Here is a 15,751-nt window from a genome sequence, read left to right on the forward strand (position 1 = left end):
AAAAGATTTCAAATGGACAAAGTGAAAGACAAGAGTCGAACTATGTTAGTGACAATTAACAATTAATTATTTATTCTAAAACTACTCTGTGATATATGAAAACTTAAATGTTTGTAAATGAATGTAAAAATGGATCTACAATACTCCCAGTATCGAGCCTTTGTAATGTACTACTTTCCCAATCAGTTGGTTCGTCATTCCAATTATACCAATTAGGCTCCCTATAGTTAATTTCAGAATAAATAGTTGATTCTTCATTCAGAGAACAAATATTTTGTACTTGTTTTGGAGATATATTCTCATTGTTGATAGACGAAGGAGTTGAGTAGCCCGTCTTTGATATATACTCGTTGCCATTAGTTTCACATGTAGAGGGTTCGCTTACATTTGGAACTTTACATGAGTCATTGCATATCAATATTGTTGGTGTTACTGGATAGATTCCAACATCACTTGAGAGAAGGACACCAGGAGATTGTTGAAACTCCAAACACGGGCTGTTTTGATTGTTTGGGGAATAATTGATTTGATTGATTTTTAAACTGTTTATATGATTTTCTGTGTTTGGACAAATTTGATTGAAAGATATTTCATTTTTTAGGTTTTCTTTATTCCTTAAGTTTTCGAATAGACGTATTTCGTTTTCAGTATTTATTTTATCACTAGTTTCAGAATGAATCACTTCAATTTCAAAATTCTTTTCTTGATGAATGTCATCCCTACCAACGTAAATGACTCTATTGTTAATTGAATCTATCGACCCATGTTCATCGAAATGTTCTCGGATATTTAGTGCATCTTTTTTTTTCTTATTATGTTTCTTAACTTTCTGTTGAAGTCCCAAAACAACGTTCTTTCCAGATCCCTCTTTAACACTGTTAGTTTGTTGTAAAAAATGTGGTACAACGCTAATAAGAGGTGCGTTAAGAATAGTTTCTAATTTTGTTTTACCTTGGTTAAGTAATCTCTGAAGCTGATGGTATCTATTTTTAACTGCATGTGTTGTTCTTCCAGGGAGATGTCTAGCAATATCAGCCCAACGATTACCCCATAGATTTTGCTGGTGCAGAATAAAACGATCCTCTGAAAGTGACCAGTCACCTCGCCTTATTCTCGGGTCCACATGTGATATCCATCTTTCTCTACATTGTTTTGCCAGTCTATTCACATTAAGAGTTGAATTTAGAAGTCTCGCTGTCTCTGACCAACTTGAAGGGCCAAGGCGTTGGACCAACTGATACAACAGCTCATCTTCTTCTGCATTCCATGGCTCTTGGGGCATTTAGTAATTTATCATGAGAAATATCTTAGAATTCTGTAAGCTCTATGAATAAGTATAGAATTTGTATTCTGGTTTTTGTTTGATGTGGGGCACATGCTTACTGACATCACAAAAGGAGTTGATATCGTTGCAACGACGATACATTTCAAAATGTCTCTCCAAAAACAAATAAAAACAAGTAAAAAAAACAAATTTGGAGTTGCGCTTTTTGTGTTCTGGAGAATTCTTTTAGTGTAAAAAGTATTGGCGGTAAATATTGGAGGTGTTGTAATTCGTTTTGAGTATGAAGTTATAGTATTTAATAAAATGTTACGCATTACGCAATTAACTTAGTTCTCTTTGAAAACAAATAATACAAAAAGAATATTTGAGGCTCAAATGTGGTAAATAAAATTCCGCAGCAAGTATTTTACAACCCATGAGAAAAACAACGAAATAATTAAACAGATTGGCGCATGTGGTGGCGCAGCTTTTTTTTGGATATGTAAATTCTGACTTGATTAAAATGAGAAATTCTAAAGTGAAGTTGAAAAAGATAAATAAATACAATGATGACTTGGAAATAAAGACACTAAGAAATAGGGTAGTTATTGAACTTCCGAATAATGATGAAATCTGGAAAAATCCGAATATTAGGGAGCTTGAAACGGGTTCAGAAGGGAGCTCAAATGAAAAAATGAGAAACAGCATAATGACTTATGATTTATTTTCTGACTTACCTATCAGCCGAAGAACTATTGAGGGGTTAAAATCATGTGGATATAATCAAATGACACTAATTCAAAAATTTACATTACCTTATTCCTTACAAGGTAGAGATGTTATTGGGCAAGCTAGAACAGGAAGTGGAAAAACATTGGCGTATCTTATACCAATTTTGGAAAATATTTACAGAAGAAACTACTGTTCTTCGGACGGACTTCTTGCTCTAGTTATAGCACCAACAAGAGAGTTGGCAAGCCAAATATTCGATATCGTTAAGGAAATTGGGAAATTTCATTCTTCTCTTTCAGCAGGTTGTATTGTTGGTGGAAAAGATATAAAATCTGAAGCAACAAGAATAAATTTATTAAACATTCTTATTGCAACACCAGGAAGATTGATTCAGCACATGGATGAATCTCCGCTTTGGAATTCAGATAATCTAATGATATTAGTTATTGACGAAGTCGATAGAATGTTAGATATGGGATTTTCAAAGGATATTGAAATAATTTTGGAGGGCATTCCAAAACCCAAGACTGGGAGGCAGACAATGGTTTTCTCTGCTACAATTGAACCAACTGAGATAATGAATCTGGAAAGTAATCCGAGACTATTTGATATTAACAATTTAAAAAAGTGTTCACTAGATGATATTGGAATATTACCCAATATACTCTATCAATTGTATATATATGTACCAATTGAAGAAAAAATAGATACATTATTTAATTTCGTAAGAACACATTCAAATAAAAAAATGATAGTATTTGTCTCTTGTTGCAAACAAGTTAGATACTTTCACACAGTGTTTTCAAAATTAAAATTAGGTTGTAAAGTATTGGAATTACACGGCAAGCAGTCACTTCAAAAGAGACTTGAAGTAGTGCACAAGTTTCACTTACATACAAATAAAATGGAAGAAAAAAATAGGAACATTAAAAATTTAAACACTCTTGAAACAAATGAGAGAAGTAAAGGAATAGTTCTTTTCTGTACAGATATAGCATCCAGAGGCCTAGATTTTCCGCAAATAGATTGGGTGATTCAATTGGACATTCCAGACAGTGTTGATACATACATCCATAGAATTGGAAGAACAGCTAGATGTGTTTTTAAGGGTAGATCGCTGATGTTTGCCATGCCTAATGAAAAATATTTTATTGATTCAATTGTGGACAGAGGGTTTAAATCTTTAAAGAGAGTTGAATCTAATTTTCACGAAATGCGCTTTACAATAAATTCTACACTTCAAATTCTCTGTGCTTCGGACCCAAGTATTAGAGTTTTGGCAGAGAAGGCATTTTCTGCATACGTAAAAAGTTGCTTCATTTTAGCACCTCCAGAAAGACGTGAAGAGTTGAAAAAGTTAGATTTTCCTGCTTTTTCAATTTCCATGGGTTTGGTTATTCCACCAAAGATAAAATTCAACCAAATTTCCGAGGAAAGCCAAAAAAATAAAAACATCAAACAATCAACAAAGCTCCAAAGGTTCAAGGAAAAATTGAGACAGAGAAAACTTCTGAAGCAAGAATCTCAGGATAAATTTGAAAATAGAACTGATTCTAGTGAATATGGCCTTAATTCAGAACAGAGTCTTAAAGAGACTCTAGATGAAGATTGTATTGTTTCTGTGTCACAAGTATCAATTGGAAACAATGAAGAGTCAAGTTTAATCAAGAAAGATGAAAGAAAAATTATTAATAAGTTAAAATTTAGATCTGACTTTTCTGGAAAGATTCGTGGCCATAGAGAGTTTGAATTTGAGAAGAAACACGTATTTTTTAGTGATGACGACAAGGAAAAGTTAGATTATGGTATAAAATTTTCTTCCTCCGAAGAAGATACTGGTACTGGATATTTTGAGAGAATCAAGAACAGATTAAAAAGTCAGACTGAAGGTGACAAAAATAGGGATAGAGAAAGGGTACACAATATGCACGTTAAAAAAAGGCGAGTTTTACGAGAGAGAAGAAAATTGGAAATACCAAATGAACTTGATATTTCATATGGGGAAAACTATCTTGAAGATAGTTTAAGTGATGGATCCAGAAATGAAAATAAAATAGAAGATTTGGCATCGGAGGCTCTTAAAAAGTTGGGGATTAAAATCCATAAATAAGCGCAATTATTTTCCCTCGAAACCGACTTGGTATTTGAATAATTTTACAACGCAATTGATTATTAATTTATTAATATTTATATTTTGTTTTATGTTTATCTTTTAATAGATATGTATCAGAATATTTTATTTCTAAGATGCAAAATTCCCTTACTGAGGACTCGAATTTGAATTCCGAAGTTGATTCAAACTTAAATTCTAGAAAGGCTAACAAGACAAGAACAGTAGTTATTCATGCGTTTGTGAGAGAAACATACGAAATTTTTTTATTCCTGTCAATTCTGTCTTTGCTTTATTTTATTTTAAGTGGATACAATGGAAGCAACGCAATTATAATTGCAAATTCATTGAGGTTAATTTTTACCATTGCTTGTTATTTAATTTCACATAGAATGAGAGAGGGAAAACTTCCCCTATTTCTATTATGGCTGGTAATCCTAATGAATATTTGCATCATTCCTATTTTCAGTGTTGGAAATTTTTATTTCCGAATCTTGGATATTCTCTCGTTTTTCTTCATGTTTTGGTTTACAGGATTTCATCCTATGTTTTTGTTTTTTAATTCAGTGATTGGTATCTGCTCACTAACATGGTCAAATTATAAGTTACTAGCAACTTTAGACAATTATTACCATGAAGAGAGAATTTTACATGTATTAAGTTTTACGTTGCTATTTTCAAGACTTTCGGTCGGTTTAGTTGTTTTATTGAACATTTATACAAACTGCTCAATAATAAGAGATATCACAATTAATAAGATCAGTTCACTCTATGATATTGATGTGATAATTGAGAATGAAAGAGAACTGATAAGTCACTCAAAGAGTTTAGGGATATCATTAAAAAAATTAATAAATCAAACAGATAACCTTGAAGGTAATATAGTTAATTCAAAAAATGTTACTAGAACAGGTTCAGAGGTTCTATTATCATCCACATCCATTTTAAATTCATCTTCAGTAAACTCAGTTAATGACTCACGTGCATTGTCCTATGTTGACAATTCTATTGAATCTTCTTCATTAGGCTCGTCTATTTTTATAGACACTCCTATTCAATCGGTTGGTGAATTTGAAACATTACCCTATTCTTCATCATTGCAAGGTCTATATAATAGTTTATTAGTTAAGAGAAATGAATTATACAATAGATTTTCACCTTCGATGACATTTATTAATAAATATAAACAAAAAACAAAACAAATGTTTAGAATATTGATATATAAGTATGAACACTTTGTTCTCACAATAAGATTTTCCGAGTTTCAGAACTCTACACTCCCTATCTCAACAAAAACAATTTCACAAGAATTTCTGGACCAAGAATTTGAGGGAATGTATATACAATGGCTTCGATACTATTCTTGCATTACAGTAGAAAAACTGTTACTATATATTTTTTTGTCATGTATTATAACCCCTTTTATGTCTTCTGCAGAATGGATAATGCTCTTTTTAACAAATGAACAGAAACTCTTATGCAATTATTCACCTTATGTGTGTGCTATAAAACTTTTAAATAAAACAACTTTTCTAATCATTCGTGAGGGAATACAACTTTTTGTTTCAATATTAATTATGGTTATCATTTATTTTTTGTGTGAATTCAATAAGATTAAAATGAGGAGGGAGAGTACCTACAATAGTCAAAAAAAGTTTGAGAAAGATGAATGTACATATAGAAAAAAGGCAATTAATTGTTTATACAACAAAATGATGAATATTCACTCAATTTCTAATTCTATTCACACTTATATTCAATTACTAACTATTTCAATCGGAACTTGGGTAATATTTTGTAATATTGTAGATTGTTTACTAATGGGGAATATTACTCTTAGATTTGTTACCTTGTCATCAACGTTTTTAATTGCAGGTACATATCTAAACCTTAGAGTAACTTCTACAATTATCATTTATTCAATATGGGGGTTATTCTCATTTATTTTTACGGTTGTTATTTCGGGAGGCGTTGACAAATACATCCCTTGTTTACTTGCTATTATTGTACCTTCAACATCTGTAATATTCTTACACACAATCCCTCTAGATAGGGTTAGAAGAATCCTATTTTGCAGATATGTTTTGCCTTACATTCTGTACATACAACACACTAGTTTTGTTTTAAAAGATTCTGGAGAAGATATAAAAAGAAGGATATCAACTAGATTTTCAGTCTCTGTTCCGGAAACAATAAATTCAAATGTAGATTGAACTAATAATGTTATTTTTAGATTTTATTTGTGATTTTTGATTTATATTGACAATAAAATTAAAAATAATAATTCCGCCCTTTATTATCTAGTGGCGGAAGCACACATTAGGATAGGAAATGTTTTTGCTTGAAATAATTGGACGAAGAATTGTTTTTATTTTGACCTTTTTGGTCATCAATTCGCTTTTATCGACAAAAATTTATTCGAAAAATTTGAATCTTCAAATAGACACAGTAAAACACACAATTAAAACAGAAACGTTTGATGTGCATATAAACAATACACTGCATAATAGTTCAAGTGATTGTTTAAGTTGGTATACTATTTTATTTAATCCATCTGAACATCAGATTTCTTTCATACCATCTTTTCCTTCTGGTTTATTTATATTTTTCAAAGGAAAAAATGAATGTAATTTGTACAAAAGTATACTTGATTTAATACTTAGTTTGCCTAATTTTGATCAGATTTTCAATACTGAAAATATTCTTCCAACAAAATTATATTCAATTGAAGATATTTTTTATGTTTTGAATACTGTATATGAGCGTGAAAATCTTATTAATATATTAAGTAATGTTAATATATTTTCGCCGGACCATTCAGAATTATTTTCAACTGAAGATGAAGAGTTGAAATATGTTAATATTCCTCTAAAGAATTATGGACAGCTTATATCAATGCAACAATCTAAGATTTTGTTCGGTATTTCTGATTCACTTGAATCAATTAATTATTTAAAAAGAGTTTCTGTATTTAATAGTTCAAAAAAAGATTGGAAAACGAATGTTACTGTCTCTAAGTTCATTAAATTTGATTCAAAAGAGCAGTGCATTAAGGATTTTGAGGTTATTAGGAAACTTGATGGAAGCGGTTATCACTGGAATTATGAAACTAAAGTCATAACAAAAAGAGATTTAAATTCTTTTGTTTTATTTGATGTACTTCCAAGGGAAGTATTTTTGGATATTGACGAGATAACTCAAAAAAATGGAGATATAAAGGAAATAGATGGAAAGATCATTCCCCTGCATCCTGTACATATTGAAAGACCTAGTGATGAATCTCGTAGTTCACTATTGTTAAGTTTTGGATATAAATCTGTGGTACCTATACACATGAGGTATCAATCTGCATGTTCAGGTTGCAATTATAAGGAAGTAAAGTTAATAAACCCTAACTTAATCGTAAACGCTTCACAAAAATTTAAAGATAATACATGTGTATACTACACTTCAGAACTTAAAGCTTCACATAAAGGAAATATATTGAAAGTAAATCAGGAGGGAGGGGTAATAATAAGAGTCCCAGTTGGAAACAGCGATGACATTAATTATGTTTTCATTGCTACCTTAATATTTACTATTTTGACAACAACAACATTAGGGTTCTCAATAATAAAATATTAGCTTATATTAAAAATAAATAATAAATGAAATATAATTAATATTCATTCTTCTGGTAACTTGAGTTTTTTTTCTTAAGTTCGACATAAACCCCATAGTGATCACTTAGTGTGACAAAAACCGCTGATCCCACACATCCGAAGCACCAACCATCGACAAGGACTCTGGGTTCTCTTAGAATCACACTAGATTTTTTAGGTTCGAAAAATGCGAGCTTTTTCGAAACGTGAGTAGGTGGAAGGAAAATATGATCACACCTTTGACCGTGACAACCACTGTGTGGGCCAATTATATTAAGAGGATTGTTTGGATCCCAAGTAAAGTCACAGGAAAAACACGAACCACTGCAATATTCTATGTTCCCTGGTAAGTAAGGTTTAATGGAGTATTCATCTTGAAATTCTGCGAGTTTGTTTTGATTTGAAAAAGCCCTGTTTGTTGTAACAACTTCTATTGCAGTCGATTCAGGAGAACACGAAGTAAACCCCTTTTTCGCTGCTTCAACAGCAGCCCTTGCTACAGCAAAAGAAGAAACAAGTTTATTAACAACAGCAACGTCATCGTTACTCTTGTTAATCCCTTTCATGGTTAAGTTCTTTATGTTCATCATAGGTGTAGTATCAACCTCAATCCTTGTAGAATATGATTCTATGCTTGAATTGCTTGCGTACTCATCTTCTTCTATTTTCTCTCCGCTATGGGCAACAATATCTTTGCAAAAACAGCTTTCATCATCATAAAGGTCGTCCATATCTATGTATGCCCTCTCTCTTAATCCACTTTCGTCACTTTTAAGATTGTTTTGTGAGTTAATTTTCGAAGATGCAGATGTACTATCCTTGAACTCACTTTTAATGTAATCAAAGCAATCCCTCCATCCTCTATCAATAAAATATTGATAATTGCTTCCGCAACAATTTGGTGCAGCATTCAAGTCTCCGATAATTATTGGAACTTCTCCTCTTCTAATTGCATAATCACATGCTGAAAGAAGTTGTTCAATTTCCTTGTTTCTTAGTGATTCTATTTTCTCTGATTCTGGATTAACTGCACCACTTGCCATATGAATGTTGAATAATGTTAAAGGTGAATTCTCCATTCCTGGTATTTCTATTGAAACCTCTAACATTCCTTTGCTAATAAACCATTCCTCAATTAAAGTTACGTCACTAAAACATGTAAATCTCGCATTTAATATAGGGTACTTGCTTAAAACCAAAAGACCGTTATGTAAAGCCAATTGATTATGTATTAGTGAAATAGGTTGCCATCTTTTTAAACCCTTCTGTTTTAGATTTTTTTGTCTAGATTCCCTAGCAAAATATGGATAAATTGGTTGAAGAGATTCAATAATATAATCTGAGTGTTTCTCATCAAATACTTCTTGCAATGCTATTATATCAGCATTGATTCCTCTCAACGCTGATGGTATCTGTAAAAGTCTATGGGCCGTATAAGGAGGATTCTGATAAAGCTTCACTCCACAAAGACGGTACTCTAGTAGACCAGCATTAAATGTCAAAAAACTTATTTGATCTGGAAGGCCATCTTCTGCTACCCACATATCGAAATAGAATATTTATATTATTTTTTTTTCATATCTAAACTGCTAACGCACAATCAACCGCAATTATGCACGATACGCAAATTAGAAATATAATTAATAAAATAAAAATGGCAGTATTAGTGGCTAATAAAAAATTATTTAAGCAAATATAGAGAGTAAATAAAACGTTTTAACACTATCAAGATATTATAAAAAAGTTAATTCATTTGGAAACTAAGACAACAAAACATTATTTCAAATTTTGAGTATTATATATAACACAAGTAAAAAAAAAGTTATTTTACTACTAATAAATTATTTAAATCATTCATTTTGTTTGTTTTTTTTATTATTTTTTAATGTAAACGAAGTGATGTTTATGATTCCCGCGATATAGAAAAATTGTGGAAATTCCCTATTAAGTAAATAATATAGTTCCACACAAGAGTGTGAGAGACTTTTGAAAAAACAACATATTGCTCTTCAAATGGCGAGTGCATATATTTTTGAAGAGTTTTCTGTTTATACGAACAGCATAAACAATAAATATGAAAAAAATGAAACTGATACTTGTATATTTCCATTTCATAACCATGTAAACACAAGTAAAAAACGAGGATGGAATTATCCAAGAAGAACGGAAATAGATAGCGATAGAAACGAAATTCTTTACTGTTGGTCAAACTGTACAAAAAAACTGTTTCGTATTTTAACAAAATGCAGTTATCATACAGTTGAAACTAACCGTCCGATAAAAAGACATATGAATATAAGAAGAACAATTATTTCAGATATTGAACCATCATTCTGGTGTGAAATAAATTTTTCACGTTATGGAACATGCATTATGTTTATTGATAATAATGGTTCTCTTTATTTAGTAAAGGAGAATGAAAATAGAAAAATAATAATTGATGATTTGAATTTTTTGGAAATTTTCCCTTTGAAAAAAGGTGCAATTCTAGTTGGTTTTCGGAAAACAAATAAAGAAGACCTTGTATACAGAGTAATCTTAGATCATCCACTAGAACAACCAAAACATATTTTTATTGAGGATTACAACAGTTTGGACAATTTTAAGAAATCACTTAATGATATCAAGATAATTTGGGGGGCAAGAGAATATCCCATCATCTTTGCTTATAATTCTGCCGACAAATACCACTTTTTACTGAAGTATTCCTATTTATATAATTCAATTTCGTCAATATTATCTTTAAAAGTGATTTGGAGAGAAGAGGCAGGGTGTGGGAACTTCATTGCTAAGACAGCTTTTATTGAAAAAACAATTTTAGAAGACAAGTATTACTTTGTATTCCACATCCCAAAAAATAAACAATTGAGGTTTGTTGGGTTTAATACCGACTTATTTAGAAGTATATGCAATGATGGAGTCCTTCAATATGATTCTAATTCTATAACTTTTGATATATTGGAGAATGTAAAATCAGTTATACCAATGGACTTTGGAAATTTTAAAAATAAATTTTTTGGGATAAGTTCTCTATCTGGATTTTATTTTCAGCAATCAAATGAACTGTTTTTCAATGAAATAGAAAATGTGCCTACTTTCTCTATCGTTTTATCAAATGCAGGTGAAATTTCACTTTATTTCGGTTTTATTTTTATTACAAAAATTAATATTGAGGGCAAATCAAGTGATATGTTTGAAGTGATAGACCTTAGCTCTGGAATAAGTGACAATTTTGATATTCTAGCTTTGGTTCCAGATGGGGAATCACTAGGTAAAAAAGTTGAAAAGGGTTTCAGATGTAACATCAAATTAATTTCTGATGATATTTTATTACAAATACTCACAAAGTTTATAATTAAAGTTACAAATTTCTCTTTTTCAACAAGTCTTGTGAGGAGTATCTTTGGTTCTAATTACAATTTACAGTGGAAAACTCTATGCAATATTATATTAGGAGTTGGTATTAACACTAACGACGAATTAAAAGAAAATGGAATGGTTTTTACTAGAAACGAAAAAATAATAGATTCGCCTTTATCAAGTAGCGTATACAAAAAAATCAAAGTTTTCCAGGAGAAGAGTACTCCTAATGGATCAATCCACCTACCAAATTTAATGTCATTTTGGAAAGAACATTTTAAAAGTAGATCAGGTTCTCCCTTTGATAGAGAAGAGTTTTCTTCTCTTTTTTCGAAAGGAATGATTCCACCTGAATTATTAAATTCTGAAAAACAGGTGGAAAATGATATTAAGGACAAGAAAGTATTATATATGAAGGTAAATATTGACCTAATATATATATTACATTGCTTATTTGAGGAACTGTCCTTATTCCCATTATTGAATATTGAGGGTTGTGTGGCAAATCGATTAAAGGAAGATATCTTACTTCCTGTTTCAAAAATACTTGGTCTGCAAATGTATTATGAATACTATCAATCACTTGATCTAAAGTATAGCACCTTTTGTGCTGAAAATGTAAAAAAGCAATTAGATGAATGGGAAACTCCTCCAATTTTACTAAACAAAATCTCAATGATATTGAATTTTAACAAGTTAGATAAGACAGATAATTATTATTTAGTTATAAAAAAATACTTTCCTTTACAACAATTTACCCTAAGTCTCTATGAAAATTTATTATGGAATCCTGATAAACTCGAAATTTTAAGATTCATCAGCTCAAGTGGAATCAGTAGAGATATCTACCCATTGTTAAGTCCAATTATATCATTACCAATAAAAAAACTTCTTTGTGACTTTTCAAATAATAATATAAATCTAAATTTGAATGATAAGGAATATTGTTTAATTGAAAGAGTTGACTTATTGAGTTCAGAAAGTGTTCTTGAAAGGCCAACTATTAATTTCAACTTTATCAGAAGTCCAAAAAAAAAATCATATGTAAATGTTCCAGCAACTGCACTCCCGCATGGAAGAAATTCAGTAGATGATCAAAAGAACATGCTTGAGAATATTCATTCTTACTACAAAGGAAAGGTTGATAAGACAAGAAAATACAATTCTGATAGAGAAACTATTGTTGAAAAGTGGAAGCTATACCTCTCTGAATATTCAGGTTTAAAACCGTCCAATTTTCTTTTTGATCGGTTCTTTAAAGTCTTTTCTTATGATACAAGATTTTGTGAAGCATTGGAGTTGTTCTCGCTACAAATTCCACCTCAGGTTTTACTCCAGCGTTCATCAGGAGCTTATCCAATCGATGAGGAATCTTGGGATGAGTTTCAGAGACAGAGGATTATTGATGCAATACAAATATTGTATACAAATTTTTTGGGAAAGACTGCATGTACATTTGGATGTTATTCTTTTGATATTAATTTGTCAAAGTTGAACAGACCCAAAATAGTCAGTAAAGTATACGAAATTGCCTCTAACACTCTTTTGAGCGTAGACTTTGATCGTTTTAAAGAATTATATTTTGAAATATCAGTATGGAATGATTTCTATTTGGGAATATTAGAATCAGTGAAATTTAATTTAAATTGTGACTATTTAAATGTATTAGAACAAGACTTGAAGAGAAAGTCTTGGTTATTTGAACAAATAAAATCATTTTCATCCCCAGACGATACACCCTTTCTTTCCGGCTTCTTATTTGGAATTTCACTTAATGGATTTATAAGATCTAGAAATAATAAAGTGGCAAATAACTATCCACTAATAATAGAACCAACAGAAATTTATAGAATTCTACAAAATGACGGAAACACGGTGAAAACATGCTCCCTATTACTTGGAACTGCAATTTCAGCCTTAAAAACACAGAATAAACTTTTGCTTAGACTTTATCTTATGCATATACCAAGTGTTCTACCTAATGTTTATACAAAGTCTCTCCAGATATCTAACTTTAATCAATATTCAGCAATTACATCAATTGGCCTTTTATTTGCTCAAACCAGAAATGCACAAGTAATAGAGATCCTTTCTTCTGAATTTTTAAGATCGATTTCAGAAGTAGATGATCATGCGTCAATAAATCCTTTCATATATTCAATTTCTGTAGCAATTTCTCTTGGAATTGTTATTCAGAAGGGTGAGGATACTGAATGCAGCTCTTCAAAAATCTTTTCTATTGGGAATAACATCACAGAAATGTTTTTATCTTGTATTCATGTTGATAAAATGATGAAGTTCTCCTCCAATATTGAATCTGGTCCAAATTTAGAAAATTACATCGATCATTCTGGTCTAAAGAGATTTAAAATAGAGAATGAATTATTTAAATCAATTCAAGGTGAAAGCTTTGATAATGAAAACTACTTTGATGTAAACTCAAATACTACAGAAAATAACAAATTTTCAAATTCGAGTAAACACTTTTGTTCTAAAGCAATTGATCAAACTATACTTATGATTCCTGCTATTTTGGCACTTACGATAATGTATTTAGGCAGCAAAAATGAACAAATTTCAAATTCAATCCCAATACCATTTGATAAACCAGAGGAGCTGATAAATTATAGACCTGAAACCCTAATTTTTATGGCAATGTCAAAAATAGTAATTGAGTGGGATGATAAATGTGTTCCCGAATACGAATACATTAGGAATAGAATACCGAGATATCTCTGGTACTTACCACCAGATAGAGCATTTCCATTTCCTATTTTAGAAGAAGAGCTGGATGAAGTTTATTCTGATTCAAAGGTTGACGAAAGACTGGTGAATCTCATTAACAAGGGAGAATTGGACTGGATACATTGTATTCAATCAAGAATAGCTATATTATGCGGGATTGTTTGGGGTATTGGAATAGTTTTTTCTGGAAAAAGAATTAGGAGATTGAAAACAGTGATTTCGACGGTAATAAGGTATATTGACATTATACCACCGATACAGATTCCTATTTGCCTTGCATCTGCAATTCGAGACAGAGGAGTTTGTAGTCTACAAGTGACAATAGATAAGTGGTCTAAAGATCTTGGAATTAGAGTATGCTTGACAAGTCTTTCTATAATTTTTTCCGGAGATGGTGATAAGGATATTCTGGAATTGATAAAATACTTCAGAAATCAGTTACTAGAGTCCTCACAGTTTCAATGGACAAGTTCTACTGCAATCTCACCATACAGTAATTTTTCTGTTCCTCCAATAGAAAGTGTATATAGCCAATTAATGGCATATAATAATGCCCTTGGATTTCTTTTTTTGTCAGCAGGTCATTTATCTTTTAATAGCAACAACACGTTATGTTCAACATTTTTAATATTAGCAACACATCCCTTCTATCCTAAAGATGCATCTGACACCAATACTCCAGGAATAATATTTCAACCACTCAGATATCTTTTCATTAGTACTTTAGAAAGTGCGAGAAGAGCTGTAGTTCCAAAGCTAGTTAAGAGTCTGCCTGATTCGAGTGATATTAATTATAAATACAAGGGAGTTGCTTACAAGGAAGTAAAAAATATCCCAATTAAACTTGAATTGAACCCAAAAGGAAATTCCAACAAACATAAAACCGAATATTTAATATTGCCTTCAGTACTTCCAGATTTAAAAGAAATAAAGAGCATTACTGTTCTCGGTACCAACTATTATCCTTTATATATTGATCTTGAACGTGACAGAAATTCACCTCAAGTAAAAAGACTGCTCAAAGGGAAGCTTTGGGTAAAACTTAAAGACGGTCGTTCTGTATATTCCTGGAGTGAAGCAAAACATATAATTCAAACTGTTAAATCTCCATTACTTACAAGTGATTCATCCAAGATTTCTGCTGATATTTCTGTTACCAAGCAAATGTTTTTTTATTATTCAGTAGACAACTACAAAGGAGTCCATGACAGAGTTCAAGAAAGCCCAATTAATGACGAAATAAATCATTTGTTTGACAGATTTTCTAGTACACTTGTAATTGCTGACTCTGCTTACAACAAGTCACATAAAACAAAAAATGAATTGACGGATGAATCCGAGAGGAAAAAAACATGTGGAAAGTTTTTGATATACAACTATATCGATCATGTAAATATGAATTTAGATTTAATACTTTCAGATTTAGGTGGATATCACGATCTTAAAATTTCGCCTGATATAGTTAAAATACTTAGAATCACTTATTTGGTTGATAAGGACAATAAAGTAAAAGAACTATTTGTGAAATTAAATAACATTTTCAATTTACAGATGAACTTCTTGATGAACCATATAAGGATTTATTATGAAGGAAAGGGTAGAATTATGTCTCTATCATGCTACGAAAGGAAAAACTTGGGTGTGTTTCTTGCACTAAACGGGATGCCCCAGACAGTACATTTTCACTCAACTGTTCTCAATAATATAATAGAAAATTCAGGCACAGATAGGCTACTACTAGAAGACTACGGAATAAATGAGGAAATTATTACCCCAATATTAATTCGAGAATTTCCTATGATCACTTCTCTTGGATTAAAGGTAATAAGAGTCGTTATTTTTGATCTTTTCTACAAAAATAGAGTGCAAAATATATGAATTCCCCATATTGAATCTGGG

At 31.0% G+C, this 15,751-nt stretch overlaps 6 protein-coding genes across 6 annotated transcripts; 4 read left to right on the forward strand and 2 right to left on the reverse strand.

Annotated features, from left to right (window-relative positions):
- Positions 1-103: 103 nt before the first annotated feature.
- Positions 104-1,282, reverse strand: FG386_000304 (myb proto-oncogene protein; the record flags this gene model as incomplete). Its single annotated transcript, XM_067339654.1, has 1 exon — positions 104-1,282. The coding sequence occupies one exon, from the start codon at positions 1,280-1,282 to the stop codon at positions 104-106; it is 1,179 nt and encodes a 392-aa protein (XP_067196350.1).
- Positions 1,283-1,787: 505 nt separating this feature from the next.
- Positions 1,788-4,106, forward strand: FG386_000306 (Hca4p helicase DBP4 (helicase CA4) EIF4A-1-family RNA SFII helicase; the record flags this gene model as incomplete). The annotated part of the gene is made up of 1 exon (XM_067339656.1): positions 1,788-4,106. The coding sequence occupies one exon, from the start codon at positions 1,788-1,790 to the stop codon at positions 4,104-4,106; it is 2,319 nt and encodes a 772-aa protein (XP_067196352.1).
- A 137-nt stretch (positions 4,107-4,243) lies between these two features.
- On the forward strand, positions 4,244-6,319 carry FG386_000307 (uncharacterized protein; the record flags this gene model as incomplete). Its single annotated transcript, XM_067339657.1, has 1 exon — positions 4,244-6,319. One exon carries the CDS (start codon positions 4,244-4,246, stop codon positions 6,317-6,319), a length of 2,076 nt encoding a protein of 691 aa, XP_067196353.1.
- Positions 6,320-6,437: 118 nt separating this feature from the next.
- FG386_000308 (uncharacterized protein) lies at positions 6,438-7,730 on the forward strand (the record flags this gene model as incomplete). The annotated part of the gene is made up of 1 exon (XM_067339658.1): positions 6,438-7,730. The coding sequence occupies one exon, from the start codon at positions 6,438-6,440 to the stop codon at positions 7,728-7,730; it is 1,293 nt and encodes a 430-aa protein (XP_067196354.1).
- Positions 7,731-7,764: 34 nt separating this feature from the next.
- Positions 7,765-9,291, reverse strand: FG386_000309 (sphingomyelinase C precursor; the record flags this gene model as incomplete). Its single annotated transcript, XM_067339659.1, has 1 exon — positions 7,765-9,291. One exon carries the CDS (start codon positions 9,289-9,291, stop codon positions 7,765-7,767), a length of 1,527 nt encoding a protein of 508 aa, XP_067196355.1.
- Positions 9,292-9,760: 469 nt separating this feature from the next.
- Positions 9,761-15,730, forward strand: FG386_000310 (uncharacterized protein; the record flags this gene model as incomplete). Its single annotated transcript, XM_067339660.1, has 1 exon — positions 9,761-15,730. The coding sequence occupies one exon, from the start codon at positions 9,761-9,763 to the stop codon at positions 15,728-15,730; it is 5,970 nt and encodes a 1,989-aa protein (XP_067196356.1).
- Positions 15,731-15,751: the final 21 nt, after the last annotated feature.

Source organism: Cryptosporidium ryanae (assembly GCF_009792415.1).
Source record: "Cryptosporidium ryanae isolate 45019 chromosome Unknown contig_13, whole genome shotgun sequence".
Classification (NCBI taxonomy): Eukaryota; Apicomplexa; class Conoidasida; order Eucoccidiorida; family Cryptosporidiidae; genus Cryptosporidium; species Cryptosporidium ryanae.